This window comes from Haliotis cracherodii, unplaced genomic scaffold (assembly GCF_022045235.1).
Source record: "Haliotis cracherodii isolate W230 unplaced genomic scaffold, xgHalCrac1.p SCAF_2, whole genome shotgun sequence".
Lineage (NCBI taxonomy): Eukaryota > Metazoa > Mollusca > Gastropoda > Lepetellida > Haliotidae > Haliotis > Haliotis cracherodii.
The window spans coordinates 59,958,229-59,974,436 of NW_027266275.1; the positions used below are offsets into that span (position 1 = coordinate 59,958,229).

General features: G+C 38.4%; 1 protein-coding gene across 1 annotated transcript in view; it reads right to left on the minus strand.

Annotated features, from left to right (window-relative positions):
* Window positions 1–13,184: 13,184 nt before the first annotated feature.
* LOC139469335 (RYamide receptor-like) overlaps window positions 13,185–16,208 on the minus strand; it is a 71,019-nt gene continuing 67,995 nt past the window's right edge. The window contains exon 2 of the mRNA XM_071251476.1: window positions 13,185–13,756. Coding sequence (XP_071107577.1) covers window positions 13,277–13,756 — 480 coding nt within the window. The 3' untranslated portion in view covers window positions 13,185–13,276. The remainder of the gene's footprint in view (window positions 13,757–16,208) is intronic.

A 16,208-nucleotide genomic window follows, 5' to 3' on the forward strand; every position in this document is an offset into this window, starting at 1 on the left:
TGTTTTATTATTTAATAATATTTCGTTTGAATCTTTTATATAGCGAATATAAACACGTGAAGCAGAAATGTTTTCGATTTCCTCGGTGATACGACATTTTCTGATGTTCCACTGCAAACAGGTCAAAAGAAATGTTGCCTCAATGCAGAAAGATGACGACTGAGTGGGCGCCGCCAGACCAAGCAGCCTTTTTTGTTCCAATCGATACATTCTGCTGAAACAGAAAGAATTGCCATGCTTAAGCTTCAACAGATTTATAAAAATACTCTGTACTGTAAACATGACATTGTGTATTTAGAAGAGAGTTTTAGTATCTCTAAAGACATGCTACCATGTCATCAATCCTTAACGTTAGTCCTTTGAGGACTATAGATTATTGCTGCTTTATCTGAAATCATACCTTCCTCAGGACTGTTTTCTGCCAAGGATGAACTTCAAAAGATTCGGCTTAAATCCCCCTTATCTTTTTTATTTTTTATTTATTTTCATAACCGGATGTTATTGATTTGAAATTAGATGAGTTGACTTTCGTCAGCGAGATGTAAATATGCACGTTTTAAACGCATAAAAAGGTAATAAGAGACTATGCGGAAAATTACATTTTATATGATTGAAGTCAAACATTAAAGGTATTCCCTTGCAGATGTGTTTTGGATTTATCTCCAAATGATCCAAGGCGTGTTGTACGTGATTTTATGCATGTAAATACTACATTCCATTTTCATGCATCGTAGGAATTATGGCATAAAGTGCATATGTTATCATTTGGGGATTACAGTCTGGTGCTTAAAACAAATCATTAAACGTTAGCGTTATGATAACCTGCAAATTGCAATAGCCACCCAATGTCTGATGTAATAGGGTGAGCGCATGCATATCCTGATCACTGTCTGTCACATGAGCACATGTACGTCCTGATCACTGTCTGTCCAATGAGCAAATGTATTTCCTGATCACTGTCTGCCACATGAGCACATGTATTTCCTGATCACTGTCTGTCACATGAGCACATGTATTTCCTGATCACTGACTGTCACATGGGCACATGTATTTCCTGATCACTGTCTGTCACATGAGCACATGTACGTCCTGATCACTGTCTGTCAAATGAGCACATGTATATCCTGATCACTGTCTGTCACATGAGCGTTGGTATTTCCTGATCACTGTCTGTCACATGAGCACATGTATTTCCTGATCACTGTCTGTAACATGAGCACATGTATTTCCTGATCACTGTCTGTCACATGAGCACATGTACGTCCTGATCACTGTCTGTCACATGGGCACATGTATTTCCTGATCACTGTCCGTCATATGAGCACATGTATATCCTGACCATTGTCTGTCACATGAGCACATGTACGTCCTGTTCACTGTCTGTTACATGAGCACATGTACGTCCTTATCACTGACTGTCACATGGGCACAATCGATGTCCTGCTCACAATCAACCCAAACTGTTTAACATTGTCGTACGTTTTTGGGGGGCCAGGGGTTCTATCCATGCCTCTTCCAAACACCATAAAACAAATGTGACAGCATGCGAAAAACCAACAGCTCCATGAAGTCTCGATGATCGATCTTTTTTTCTGTAGTTGATGAGCGGATTATGCATTACTCCAGTCAGCAGTGTTACGTGACGGCATTGTCACATACAATGAGTGCAGAAATTTGCAGTATAAACATAATCCTGTCTTGCTGACTCGATAGCCAGTTGGTAGGTTTTCGCTTTAAAATTCTCCCTAATCACAGAAACGTGTTTCATTAGAATGCAGGGCGGTGGGGTAGTAAAATGGCTAAAACAGTCGCTCATTATCCCGGAGACCAGGATTCGATTCCACACATTGGTACAATGTATAAAGCCCATTATATCTGAAAGCTGCCACCCAACCCACTCATTCACTAACTTGTCAATGTCTAACCCATTAGAACTTTTTAGGGTAATCATGAATATTATTGACATTTCCTAATTTTAAGCACCAGCGACAAAATTATGTGAAATGCAATTCCCTATTTTGACTTGTACCATTTGCTCCTTTGTGTCTTCAGGTGAACACTTGACTTGCCTTTGCATATGTTTGTCAGTGGTGCCACCGTTGAGCAGGATACGCTAACCTTTTCGCGAACACCTGTTATCATCACTATTTGAAAGTGATTGATAAACTCATTCGTATGATATATTTGGAATCGTTCAATCGACTCGGCTTTTAGCAGAAATTTTCTTTGAATATGGAAAGAGTTTTGTCGCTTTGATTTACATGTCTGGATCAGTACAGACAGGAACATAATTTACTGTTCAACGCTGTAAGCAAAGTCCGTTAACAGAATAAGGATCGAATGCCCTTACGGTATGAATCACATGGAGCAAGCACGATCAACACTAATACCATTTTAAAAGCACTCTTTAATTCTGTCTTGAGAGAGTGCTTCAGGACGTTTTGACAGTAAAGGCTTTCATGTTATTTGAGGAACACTGCCGCTTTTTGACATTAATATCGGTTTAAGCTTAAGATAACGTCACATGTCAAATGAATTATTTACAAATCAAATTGACCTGTCAGCTCTCTATTTGCTAGACAAAAGCATTTGCAAATAAACATGAGTAAAGACCTTTTTTCAAGAAAATATGCCAAAACTTAATACACGCAGTTGAATATGAGTGACAAAATATTATTCAGACACATGCATTCAGCCTCCTCCGTCTGTACTGTTGTGTGTATATATTCAAGTGTGTGGATTACTCGGATAATCCCAACAGCTACATTGAATATTGTATACCATTCCTCTCTACCACTTTGTTATATAGTTTCCATGCCAACAATTTGATTTTTTTATAATTGGCGTCTTGCTGTTTGTACCAAGGTTGTAGAAGCTGTTCACTTTTCACAATAATACTTTTTATCATAAAATAAGAGGTTCCTGGCAACAAAACGATCATTTGAAGTACCGACATGATTTCATTGGAACAAAAGGATAATTCCTGGGACTGAAGGATAATTCCAGGAAACAAAATGATAATTTGAAATGCGGACATAATTTCAATGGAAAAAAAGGGAAAATTATAGGTAACAAAAAAAGATAATTTGATGAATCGACATGGTTTCATTGGAACAAAGCATAATTCCGGAGACTGAAGGATAATTCCAAAATGATAAATTGATGTATCGACATGATTTCAATGGAACAAAAGGATAATTCCAGGGAGTGGAGGATAATTCCAAGTAACAAAATAATAATTTGAAGTACCGACATGATTTCAATAATTTATTCATCGTCATTCCTGGGATCTAGATTACCTTTTTTGATCGAATTTATACATGTATGTCTTTTTAAGTGAGTAAGTGAGAATGGTTTTATGTCGCTTTTAGCAACATTCCAGCGGCGGAAGACACCGGAAATGGGCTTCTCACATTGTACCCATGTCGAGAATCAAACCCGGGTCTTTGGCGAGACGAGCGAACGCTTTAACCACTAGGCTACCCGACCGCCAACTGTTTTTTTAAGAGCTCTCATTACCTACATATATATTAGTGAGCACGGAACGACAAATCAGCCAAGTGACAGATGAGAGTTCATGAGTCTGGTTAATCGGTGATATGTAACTTTACATGGCCTGTACCGTCATATAGCTGGAATATTGCTGAGTGCGGCGTTAAAAAACAAACAAAACATGGCCTGTAGATCATTTCGATTACCTCTATATTGAGAGCAAAGGAGAGTATGAACTCACAGATGATGTATATCCCCCAAACACTTTAAATATTTAGCTCTATTGAAGCGGCGTTAACAATCAAGCGATGTCTTCTTAAATTATAGCATGATGGCTTCCTAAATTTTAAATGTACACATGTTTAAATATACATATATGTATATTTATTCGAGCTTTTCTACCACATTTAAGCTGACACGCTGTGATACAATGGGAATACTTTCAAAGCGGTGTTACCACAACTCACTCAGTATATATATTCGAAAATACGCTCGCAACTTCATGACGTCTTAAATGAGACGATTATATTTTGAGATGGTAGTGAGTTAATCCCCTTAAATGTAGCTGGGCAACGCAGATAAACTCAATGGCCCAACGATCTGATCAAAAAGTTGCCGCGATACAGCAATCTGTAATGGGAGAAAAGATACAGATAATGGCCGTCAAGTATCCACTTGGCACATTTTCTCTTTAAAATGTTAAATGTAACCACCCGTCCATAAAAAGGGCTTGCCGACATTGCCGGAATTGGGATGTATTCAGCAAGTCATCATTATTTAAATACGGGCATAGATTTGTAAAGATTGTTCAGTTATCATCCTTAAAGAGGCTGTAATATGATATTTCATAAAAGAAATGGACGGCTCATGTGAATCTATCAATATATGAATCTTAAGTTACATGTTTCAATGTATCCTTCCTTTGATAGTTTTGCCCTAATTGATTGGAAATATTTGGGACCTTCAATCTCCATTCTCAACATGCAACGAACGAGAATAACGCATTGAACGCCTTACTCATTTCAAATTCCAATTAAGTGAAAAATCATGACGAAAAACGCACCAAACACCCCTAGAGGGCGGACTTGTCGTATCTGTGTTTATCTTAGCACCAGTTTAAAACGAAGTTACAGCGACAATACAGGATCAGCTCTTTCCTTCCGAACTTGGCAGTAACCTCAGGTTATGAGTCTAATTTGATAAATTTATAGATTTCCTCAACTTTTTCTGTTTAGAAAGTCATCAGTTTGGGGGCAATCTTCCTACACAATCACTGGACTTAATCCGTTTAAACTGAATTAGCGAATCGGTCGATCTGACGCCAGTTGTTTGAACAGTTACGTCCTGTTCTTTCGTTCATGTTTTCCTTTCCGCCTCACGTTGATCCAGTAACACATTTTAGCGCCACAAAGCATATAATTAGTAGCTAATCTGAAGTTGAGAGACACACAGCCTTAAAGCGTTATCCATCACTTAACGATGAAAAAACTGATAACTGATAACTAAAATGTGGTTTTAATACAAAATTAACGTGAAAGGGTTACGCGCAGGTTAAGTAATGTTTTCCAGTAGTCACTGTATAAAAAGTATATTTATCTACGCTGTTTCTGTCTGGACGAATAGTTTATCGGAGGTCAGTGGACATTCATAGAATCTGCATTCGAACGTCTTTAGATTATCAATAATTGTACCGTTACTTAAGTAATATGTTAAACTATTATGAATCTGTACATGATACGTGCGGGTTTTGCGACGTGAAGGTGTGCGTTCTTTTGTTGTGTCCTTACCAAATACACGTGCCCGAATGATTTTATGTTCTCAAATGCATTGTTGACTAATATCACAGGTCATTTATGACGTGATGTCTAATTACATCCTAATTTAATTACGTTTTAGAAAGATTCATTGTAAACTTCATGATGGAAATTTAGTTTACACATTGAAACGATACCATTTTTGTAATACCATTTTTATCCGTATCCAATGAGTGAAAGCCTGTTATGTGCGTTTTGAAATACACGTTGTTATAAAAACGCTGTTTATTGAGGGCGAATGTAGTAACTTGCACACTATTCAAATTCAACGTTTATGTTTGGCATGGCATACAATGTAGATTGAATTCAGTCAACATGAATGTGGTGCCAAAGTCAGGCACTGCCTGATGTATTGTTGTGGTGACAGGGTTATCGATGTGTTGCCATTCAAGAGTTTGCGCCCGTTTACACATTTCATGTTGGTAATCATAACATGATAACTTGATTTTCTTGCAGAGAATATAAGATTGCTGTGTCCCCTGCGTTACTGTCCATCGACAATTTGATAATGATCATGCATGACCAGATAGAAAATTGGTCGTAGACAATTTGATTAACTCTGGGTTCAAGTGATCAAATTTTCAACGCCGACAATAACTCGCTGATACTGAAACAATTGGTGCTTATTTTAACATACTCATCAACGAATTCGAATACATCGTTGATTATGTTTACAAATTATTCAGTGAGTGTCATCTCCAGAATTTAAATTTTGCCCCTTTAAATTTGTTGTTTGTAAATGGGAACTTGAAGGAATGTGGGTCAAATGTGTATGTGGCAGTGGTTTTGTTGCACCAGGTAGTAATGTTGATTGTGGCGTTCATTCAAACTACCTCATTCGAGCCAGACAAACTATCTTGAGGAAGCAGTTTCTAGAAAGCCAGCCGTACTTTATAAGAGATGACCCGTGAAGATTCGGGGTAGAATAGGTCTTCGGCAACCCATGCTTGCCGTAAAAGGCGACTATGCTTGTCGTAAAAGGCGACTAACGGGATCGGGTGGTCAGGCTCGCTGACTTGGTTGATGCATGTCATGGATCCCAAATGCGTGGATCGATGCTCATGATATTAATCACTGGATTGTCTGGTCCAGACTCGATTATTTACAGACCGCCGTCATATAGCTGGAATATTGCTAAGTGCGACGTAAAACAACAAACAAACAAACCAACTTTATAAGAGACAGATCCAGACGAGAGCGATTCTAGGCCTCCTTCCACGATCTGACTTGCGACGTACATGTACGCATCTACTTATAATTACCCAGTGCGGACGGGATGCGTATTTGACTTTTCTACCTGCTTCAAGCAGTGTTTCCTGGATTCAAGAACGGAGCACGTGCTTCATCCAAGACATGCGACTGTGACAAATTCTGGACATTCGTGAGTGCACTTACCAATGTAAAAGACCCTGTTATTCATTGCTGCTTACACATATTTGACTCACTGTATTGCCTTTTATGATTGTAAACCTAATACTGTGTATTTCTATAGAGTTTGTTGCTTGCTTGTTAATCTTGTGTTGTTATTTACTGATTTTACAATTTAGTTCTGAACGAACCAATTTCTGGGTTAATCTTCGCGTTTCAACTTGGGATTCAGCACGTGACAACTGTGTCCGCATCTCTTTTTAATGAAACGCATTCAACATATATATCTAGAAATATGATGTCACATTAGCATATATAAACATTTATCCTTCCAGTGCAATTTGTGAGTGGATAATTGACACGACAACAGGGAGTTGATCCTCTGGTAGGTTAATATTATTAGAAGATCCTGTCAACACTCTCAGCGATCACTCTAATTGTGTAATAAAATTAGACAGTCCGTGCAGGGACCAGATGTCGGACAGAGTCACTGAAACCAGATGTTTGTTTTGTATAAGTGTCCTTCAATGTTCATTATTGCGAAACCTTGTCCAGAAGGTGTGTGAAATTTATTGGGTCCGATAGTCAATTTCAAGGGGATAAAAATGTTTTATGATTTGCATGCATTTAACATGTGTAGCAAAGCGCATATCCCCGTGATAAAATGCATTTTATGTATATATACTAACGGAAAAAAATAACCGTGCTTCCTACAAAGTGGTATAAATAGCAACATACATGTACCAACATGATACTGAGTCATCGTTTGATCAATGTTTGGGGAAACGACCGGCCATGGCAGTACAACAATGATATGCTGCCTCACTTTCACCATGTCGACCACTGACTTAACATATTTAAGTCAATTTTACTATGAGCATCTTTCCCTGAAGCTACGGTATTGCTTTAAAGCAAGATTTTGAAATTTGATCTTTGAATGATTGATAAAGGACAGATCCTTAACTTATGTTGGCCGAGGGACATATGTGTAAATAGAAACTGGTGCCAAAAAGTGAATTTGATAAAATGGGGGAGTACTATTCACAATGGCACAACAATCGCTGAACCGAGTTACGTCCCTTAGGCGTGCCACATATCTCTAATAGTCGGTTTGATTCCAGATTCCTGTGTTTGTGGGTTCCACTAAGTCTAAGTCACTTCGGATTTCCCCCCACATCATGTTAAGACGCCGTGATACAATTGTTCATAGCAGACTTAAAGGGGAAGTGTACACGCAAAAATCACTTTCTTTCTTTTTCTAAACAAATCGCAATTTTAGAATTAGTTAGTATCTGTGTTTGAAAATATAAACTCATTTTTTCACATTGAAAGCAGGAAGCTCACAATAGTGTGAAAATGCTATGCCGTTATGACGCCTTCGTTTTTCGAGCTAAACAGGCCAGAGTTATCCCCCTTAGATTGTGACGTAATTGGTGCCAATTCAACTGGGTCCCTGTCTATTCTCAACGCAAAAGATATCAAGTACCAGTTTGCGGTAAAACAACATGGCCTACGACACACTCCGGCGCAGTGGTGACTCAGCATAACACTATGCTGGCTGGCATCTGAGACGCTAGAATCACACACCTGTACCTACACCACGTGAAGCGGCTCTAACAAAGCATGATGACGTCATAATGTTTATCAATTGGCACCAATGACGTCATATTGCAAGAGGCATAAGCCATGGTGTTTTTGTTCTGGAAATAGAACACTTGGTAAAAGTGAAAAATATAAATCGTTTTAATACAAAAAATATGTTAATTAATTGTGATATTGTTATATTTTTTCCTATGACACTACTAGGTTAACACTTTTAATGTGGAAAAAGTACACGAAAAATAGGTTCGTTTCCTTGTGAACTTGCCCTTATAAACTAACCCCAAAATGTTGTCCAGCTGTGACGAATCCACGCACAATGTGTACAGCCGATAGGTAGGGCATCCTTAACACCTTCGTAAATACATTGTGTCTTTACTGGAACGTCCGGGTTATTCGTGAGTGAAAGTTCTCTTTTCCATGTGATTAGAACCCCACTGTACATGTATGTGATCGTGGGCGATGGTGTAACCTTGTGGTTTTAACGTTCACTCATGATCATCACGCCGATGCCCCGGTTTCGATTCCTCACGTACAATGTGTGAAACCCTTTTCTGAGCAACAGATACATGAGCAACAGATACATGAGAAGAGAAACCTCCACATTCTCAACCACAAGATCACTAAAAGTGACACGATACTATACATGTAAAATGATGAAGCAATATGCAAATAGCTGTACAACAGGCTAGGTTTTCGAGTCACTGCCTGTGTAGAAAGACAGAATGTACACAATCGTGCATGCATATCGACCAGACCATTTGTAAATTGCCTCCTGACAACTGATAATTTGTGTCCTCCCAGAACGGTTTTGTCGACAAATGATTCATCGCAACCGATGGACCACCACATTGACCATGATTATCAGATTTTGTCGTCAATTATTTTGTATTCCTTGAGGGTTATATTGTCACGATTTAGCAAGAGGATACGGGGGGTGAGCCATGCTACTCAGGACACCAGTGCAAATAAGGGAATGGTTGAGTCTGGTCAGCTGAAATCACACTTGTCCTATTTAGTTAGCCACTGATCAAATCTTCGATCAGCATCCCCCGAGTACTCCAAGAGTGTTTGTCGCTTTTCTCTGTGTCTTAGATATATCAAAGACCAAAATATCACCTAGGAAATTGGAATTGAAATACAGGAAGGGTGCAGGAAAGAGTGAGTCGTGTTTAAAATAAGTAAGTATCAGGTTGTAATGGATTTAACATGTCATTGTCCCATCCAATTGCATTAGCCGTTTCAATCATGATGTTAGTTTGTAGTGTTATACAACTTATAAAAGTACTCTCCAAAAGAAGAATGGCTTCGTGAAACATAAATGTTATGATCGGCCGTCATAAGAAAGACCAGCGTTGAAAAATAACTGCTAGAGATCCTCCCGTGCATATGGGTAGGGTCATCTTTGACTTGCCACCGGTGGGGCAGGATACGCTCACCTTTTCGCGGACACCTTGTATCACCACTTTTAGATAGTGATTCATAAACACAGGCTCATGATATAGTCGGTATTGTACAATCGAGATTTCTTACGAAAATATAAAGGGTATTGTTGCAATTAATCATTTGACAGCTCTGTGAAAGGTCGCTAGGACTGGAGTGATGACTTACAAAAATTTAACTTGTTTTCATGATCAAATGGTTCATTCGTTATACCTACACAGGTCAATATCCTAGTTTGTATCTGCGATGATCAAGTCATCTCAAACGTTCATATCTTTACTACACTCTCCCTCCTTTCCCCTACACCCTTACAATAGTACCAAACATTATCTGTTGATGTTCATGTTACATCTAGTCCTTACTCTTTCTTATCCATCCACTACATCACTCGATACCTCTGTACATATCTGTTAATATCTCATTTCCTTTACGTTATTGGAGGAGTTTACAATGTAGTGTTGGTAAAGATATGTAAACTTCAGATGCCACACCGTATATATGTGTAAACTGTCACTATAAGAACAAACACTAGTGGTGCACTGTGACTAAGTCATATGGAATTCATTATAATCATTATGCATGATATACCTATTCTACTACTCAAACATGTAAATACTACAGTCATGGCATCACAGGTTAATTGTAGCAATATGAAAGAATCAGGTGGTCCTTAACTCTTTTCGGGGGCACGGGTGGCCAAGTTGTCTAAAGCGCCGCGATTCGTGGTGCAGAGTTGCGTCCCTTTGGCACGCCAGAAACCTATGATTGTGGGTTCGAATCCCAGTTTGCCCCGATTATGTTTCTAGGTTTGTCAGCACCATACCCGTGCTTGTGGATTTCACCGAAGTGGTAAACGTCTGAGACCTGCATCACTTCAGGCTTTCCTCCCACATTAAGCTGTCAAGCCGCGATATAACTGGAATACTCTTAAAAGCGGCGTTAAACCCAACTCATTCACTCACTCACTTAACTCTTTTCAGTAGTATATATCCTTTGCCTGAAATACCACCATGCGAATTACAACCCAGCAGTCTGATCGTGGCCTAATCAGCCAAATATTTGGCAAACATTTGATACTGCTAATTCGGCTCCTATTCGCGTGTACCTTCTCTCTCCGAACACCTCAACACGGCTTCATTTCCGTAATGGTTATATGTCCTGAAAGTGACACACGATTTCTCTAAATGGCTGATCAAGTATCGACCTTACACACATTAATACGATTAAGGGACATGGGCTCTCCAATTGATTCAAGACACCAGCGCACATGATTGGATTTACCCTTGGAATCCATAAAGTTTCATTTGACATACCCCTTGTCCACGATACTCCAGATTAAAGTGATAATCAATATGAAAGTAACCAATAGGAAACTATAAAAATGAAATATCAAACTTTGGTTTCCAAGTTATGGATACAGCCGAGAGTCGATAGACAAGAGATGCGAGAGTCTCAAAGAAAAGGCACGTGGTCGATATAGCACGTGAGTGAGTGTGGCAATATTCCAGTTAAATCATGCCGGGGGACATCAGAAATGGGCTTTACACATTGTACCCATATGTAAGGAATCGAACCTGGAACTTCGGTGTGACCCCACCGCCCGACATGGTCGAAAGAGCATACTCAGTCAGTTTGTTTCATCAATTTCTTTTTTCTGCAATGACAACATCTAAGAGCAGCTACTGTTCGCAAATACCTGGTATTATCACTTTTGGATAGTGATTCATAAACACATGTTGATGTCGTGGGAATCGAACAAAGGACTCTTCTTTCAGCTTTCTTATGATAATGGAAAGGGTTTTGTTGCTTCTAGCTAAAAAATGTAAAAGAATATTTTTTTGTAGTTCGCCTGTTTATTTAGTTAATAGTAGAAAATGTCAACATAGACAGTCCCTTTCATTTATATTCAAATATCATTTCAGTGCAAATACAGAGGACTTGATAATGTAAAAGGAAAAGAAGTTCGCAGAGACAAAAGTGCATTTGAGAATACTTTAGAGCACGGCATTGGTCGAGTATGCCGTTCTCGCTTATGTCAAGTATTAACAAAATGTTTATATTCTTGGAACACAATGGCTGGGTAATGGACATAAATAGTTTGTATTTCTAATATGGCTCCCGTGTCGACAATCTTGAAATTAAACCTCACAAACAAATCTGCGTGTAAGCATTTTTGTGAACAAGCATATATAGTTTCACTTCTTTGGTACCGTGGTTTCTGAGGTGATGGTGTTTACATTGCAGAGAAATGCATTTGTGAGAATTTCAGTCCATGTACGAAAGGCAAAGGTAAAAACGTAATACGCAAACACACATACACAATGTGTTGAGTATCATTACTAACTGAACATATATGTGCATCACATTTCACATACTTTGAATAAAAAGATTGAATTTTGGCCTTGGCTATATAGCAAGGTTTCATGGCACGCAAAATTACATGCGAATTGTGAATGTATGCAAATATATATTACCCCTAGCATAGATGACGCAAAACAACCAAAGCACGTTAAAAGAAGGTACTTGCTGTTACCTTGTTTGGCGCTCGGGTTTAAGGTGCTAAAACAAGGAATGGTCAGCTCGGAGTCAGTATAATGTGTCTCAGGGGTATTCACTTTAAACTGCGGCATGCTATCTCATTGGGCTAGCAGTATAAAATCGGCTTAAGTCTGGACTAGTACAAACAGCCACACATACACACACGTGCATGTACATCACTATGTAAGTGCAATAATGTTGGACGCGACCTTACTCCCCATTTCCCCTAACCTCACAATGTGTGTCCTGGATGATTGTGACCTGTGAAGATCCAGGTTAGAATAGGTCTTCAGCAACCAAGGCGACTATGCTTGTCGTAAAAGGCGACTAACGGGATCGGGTGGTAAGGCTACATGGTTGGGTTGATACATGTCATAGGTCCCAATTGCGTAGATCGATGCTCATGATATTAATCACTGGATTGTCTGGTCCAGACTCGATTATTTACAGACCGCCGTCATATAGCTGGAAATATTGCTGAGTGCGTCGTTAAACAACAAACCAACCAACCAACCAGCCTGAATGATTGTATGACATCGTAATCCGGTACGCCTGATGTCAGTCACTTGTCAGTCCAGAACCGTGTATTATACTTGCCGCCACGTCGTATACACGCTCCTGTAATTTTACTGACAGCCGAGTAAAACCGTCTATTTAAACTGTTAAGGATGTCTATACTGTAAATACATGCTCTTACTGTTTGATAAACAAAATATGAAATGGATAAATATATTGAAGAACAAAGGAGACAGTAGCATACAATATTATTCACACTTTGATGGCCTTACATTATGAAATATATGTTTAAGGCACAAACATGTTGAATTCCCAACTATCGAGGGAAGTGTTCGTACGGTTAATGCATGCATGGGACAAAACAACAGTGTTCATGAAATCAGAATAAAATAGTTCCAGAATTTATTTCAACAATATCGCAGTCAGATCTTTGTAAAGCATATAGAAACTCAACATTGTAATAGCATAAATAGAATATTAATTTTGGCCATGACGTTACTGTAGCCTCACGTATCACTATGGATGCTTGTGTTCACTTCGTTCTGACAATTACATTCACGTCCCAGATACATCTGAACCGGTAAACCACAGTGCCCATTCCTGATGGTTAACCTGACATCATGCTGCTTCCTGTTCACATGGACCTCCATCAAGTAGCACATACTTTCTCTTTCTGGCTCTCGATCCTTTTCTTTGCGTTCTTTTCGTACAATAAACTCGTCGGACTCGCTGTTACTTGGTCTACGCCGGGAACACCTGTTGAAGGCCATCAACAAACCAGTTCTGAATTTCGGGCTCATCCAGATGTAAATTATTGGATTATAACAACTGTTACTCATTGCAAGCCAGTGACACAGCAACCAAATGATAGGCATATATGGGTGATCGTATATGAGAAAGTCATGGTCACCAAGAATGGTTATCACATGTATTGGGAGCCAGCAGAGAGCGTAGAACACTACGACGGTAATCATCATCCTTATCATCTGCAACAAAGAAAAAGAAGAGTTTTTAACAATGCTGAAGAAAATACCATGTTGGAGCATGCAAGTTGCTATCGCTATACAATAGGAAGCGCCGAAAGAACATAATTACGTTTACGATTGATACGAGGATTTAAAGATATATCTCGGATTGTATGCTTCTCTGATTCTCTTTGGAAACTGTAATATCACTGACAACAAAAAGTCTTTTCAGCACAATTCCTCTTTGATGTTTCCTTTACAATTTTAAGAAAAATGGTTCATTCTTTATCATTAGTGCTACATATCCAACCAAATTATCAGCTCTCTGAACATCTTGGTTTCTGAACAGACGATCATTGTGCCTCAATGTTTTCCTGTTTCAACAAGCATACGTCCATTCATTTTTAAAAGTAATCACGAAGTCTGGTAATCTGAAACATGGCTTTGGTATTTAGCAGCACGTCGTGATTTAGACTTGTTCAGACTCAACAATATTCCGGCCATCTCATGATGTCAATCACTGTCAATCTGAGTGCGGCGTTAAACAACAAACAAAACAAACAAAAACATCATTGTCATGATTGAATCACATTAACTGCATACACGTATATATCACATGTACTTTGCAGTACATAGCGAATTGTCAGGTATATCATATATATTGTATATCATATGCAGCTGTTCATATATGTATGTTGGTTATTAATGTCTAGTCGCAAACGTATTTAGATACAGGATACTCGTCGATATTCAATTACACTCAACTGATGCTTCAGTCTTGGCAAGCGCGTCTGCCAGCATGCATACGGATTACTTTCTTTAAGTGAAATTAATTACAGTAAACTACGGTTATAACGAACTCAAAGGGACCACTAATATTAGTTCGTTATAACCGTAGTTCGTTATAAGCATTTATATACAGCATATATACAGCAAATGGCCAGAACTTAAAAATAAGTTCGTTATATCCGTCAGTTCGTTATAAGCGTGTTCGTTATAAACGTAGTTTACTGTACTTTCGTTGGTATAACTGATACGTAGCTAGAATGAAAAGGTAGCTTAATTGGTCTTTGCCTCTGGTAATGTAAGAAAATGTGTATATGTTATAATAAGTAATAAGAGAGATAATAAATATAAGAAATAATAAGAAGAAATAATCTTTTACATGGGACGTTTGTCTCACCTGTCATAACCATGAACTTAATGAATTTATAAGATGTCAGAGTTAATTCCAGTATAGGAATGAACGTTGTTCTAGGAATTATCTATCGTAAGATTTATACATGTACACTGTAGCTATGTAACTAGGGTATCACCTCTTGCAAGATAGATTGGAATCACGTAACTTTGGTTTTCAGACAGTTTAACCCTCATCAATTTCAAAACATGCTCTTTTCACACTTACATATGGTCTGTCAGATTAAGTAATTTGCAAAATAGATGCATGTATCAAATCGGATTAACAAGTAAAATCATGAAGGGTGTTATACACATTAGCATTCGACGTTTGTTATCTTCACTCAAGCGTAAATGTATATAAAACATCGAGAAAATCTACGAATCATATTATTTTTTAAAATGATTCATGAAGCATTTAAAGAAGACAACGACACCAGCCTGTTAGAACCGAACTAGATACAGGATCACTTTGAATGGTTATCAAAATGGACCGTCATATGTCCAGAAACGTCGAACGGATGGTTTGTATATAGGCTTGTTGAAATCGAATTACTACATGGCACTACATGTCAGAAATATCTAGAATTATTCCAAAGGTTAAAGACTAAATTTCATTTTCAACTCAGCTGTACATCATCTCCGCGGCTTTCATCCTCTCCTGTAAAAATCAATTTATTTCGCCACTTAGTAAATCACCATTACACGATTGGTACACGTTTAATGTTTTCAGGTGTTTTGGAACCTATACTGTTCTAAAAGCAATCGCCATCTGCGTGTGCGGCTTTTGTCAAATAAACTCATTCACAGTTGCCCACTGGTACAATTATCGTCCCTGCGAAATGTCCCAAAGACGTCAGTAACTCATCCATTAATGTCCCACACCTAATCTCCGTCGTGAAAGGGATTACATGCTTGAAAAAAACAACCGTCCTTCCCTGCTGCACCTGCTCACATTTCTGACCAATTGTTCAAAATGTCAGAGTAAGCTGTTTGTGTATAATCGTCAAGCTAGGCTTTTTGTGAATACCTCACACCCACTGTCCTCATATATATTTCGTCTTTGGTAGCAACAAATACAACTTAATAAGTATATATTAATGAAAGGTAAATCGGTTACGAAATAACGATGTTATAAGCATATTTACATATTGTTTCTAATCACAACAAAATTATATTTACTGATGCCAGCGACTGATTTTAAGTTAAACCGAATAAGAAAACAACAGACCTCTTAGCATTATAGCATCCGAAATGTCCATTGTACGGCTATATCATAAACATGTCTTTATTAATC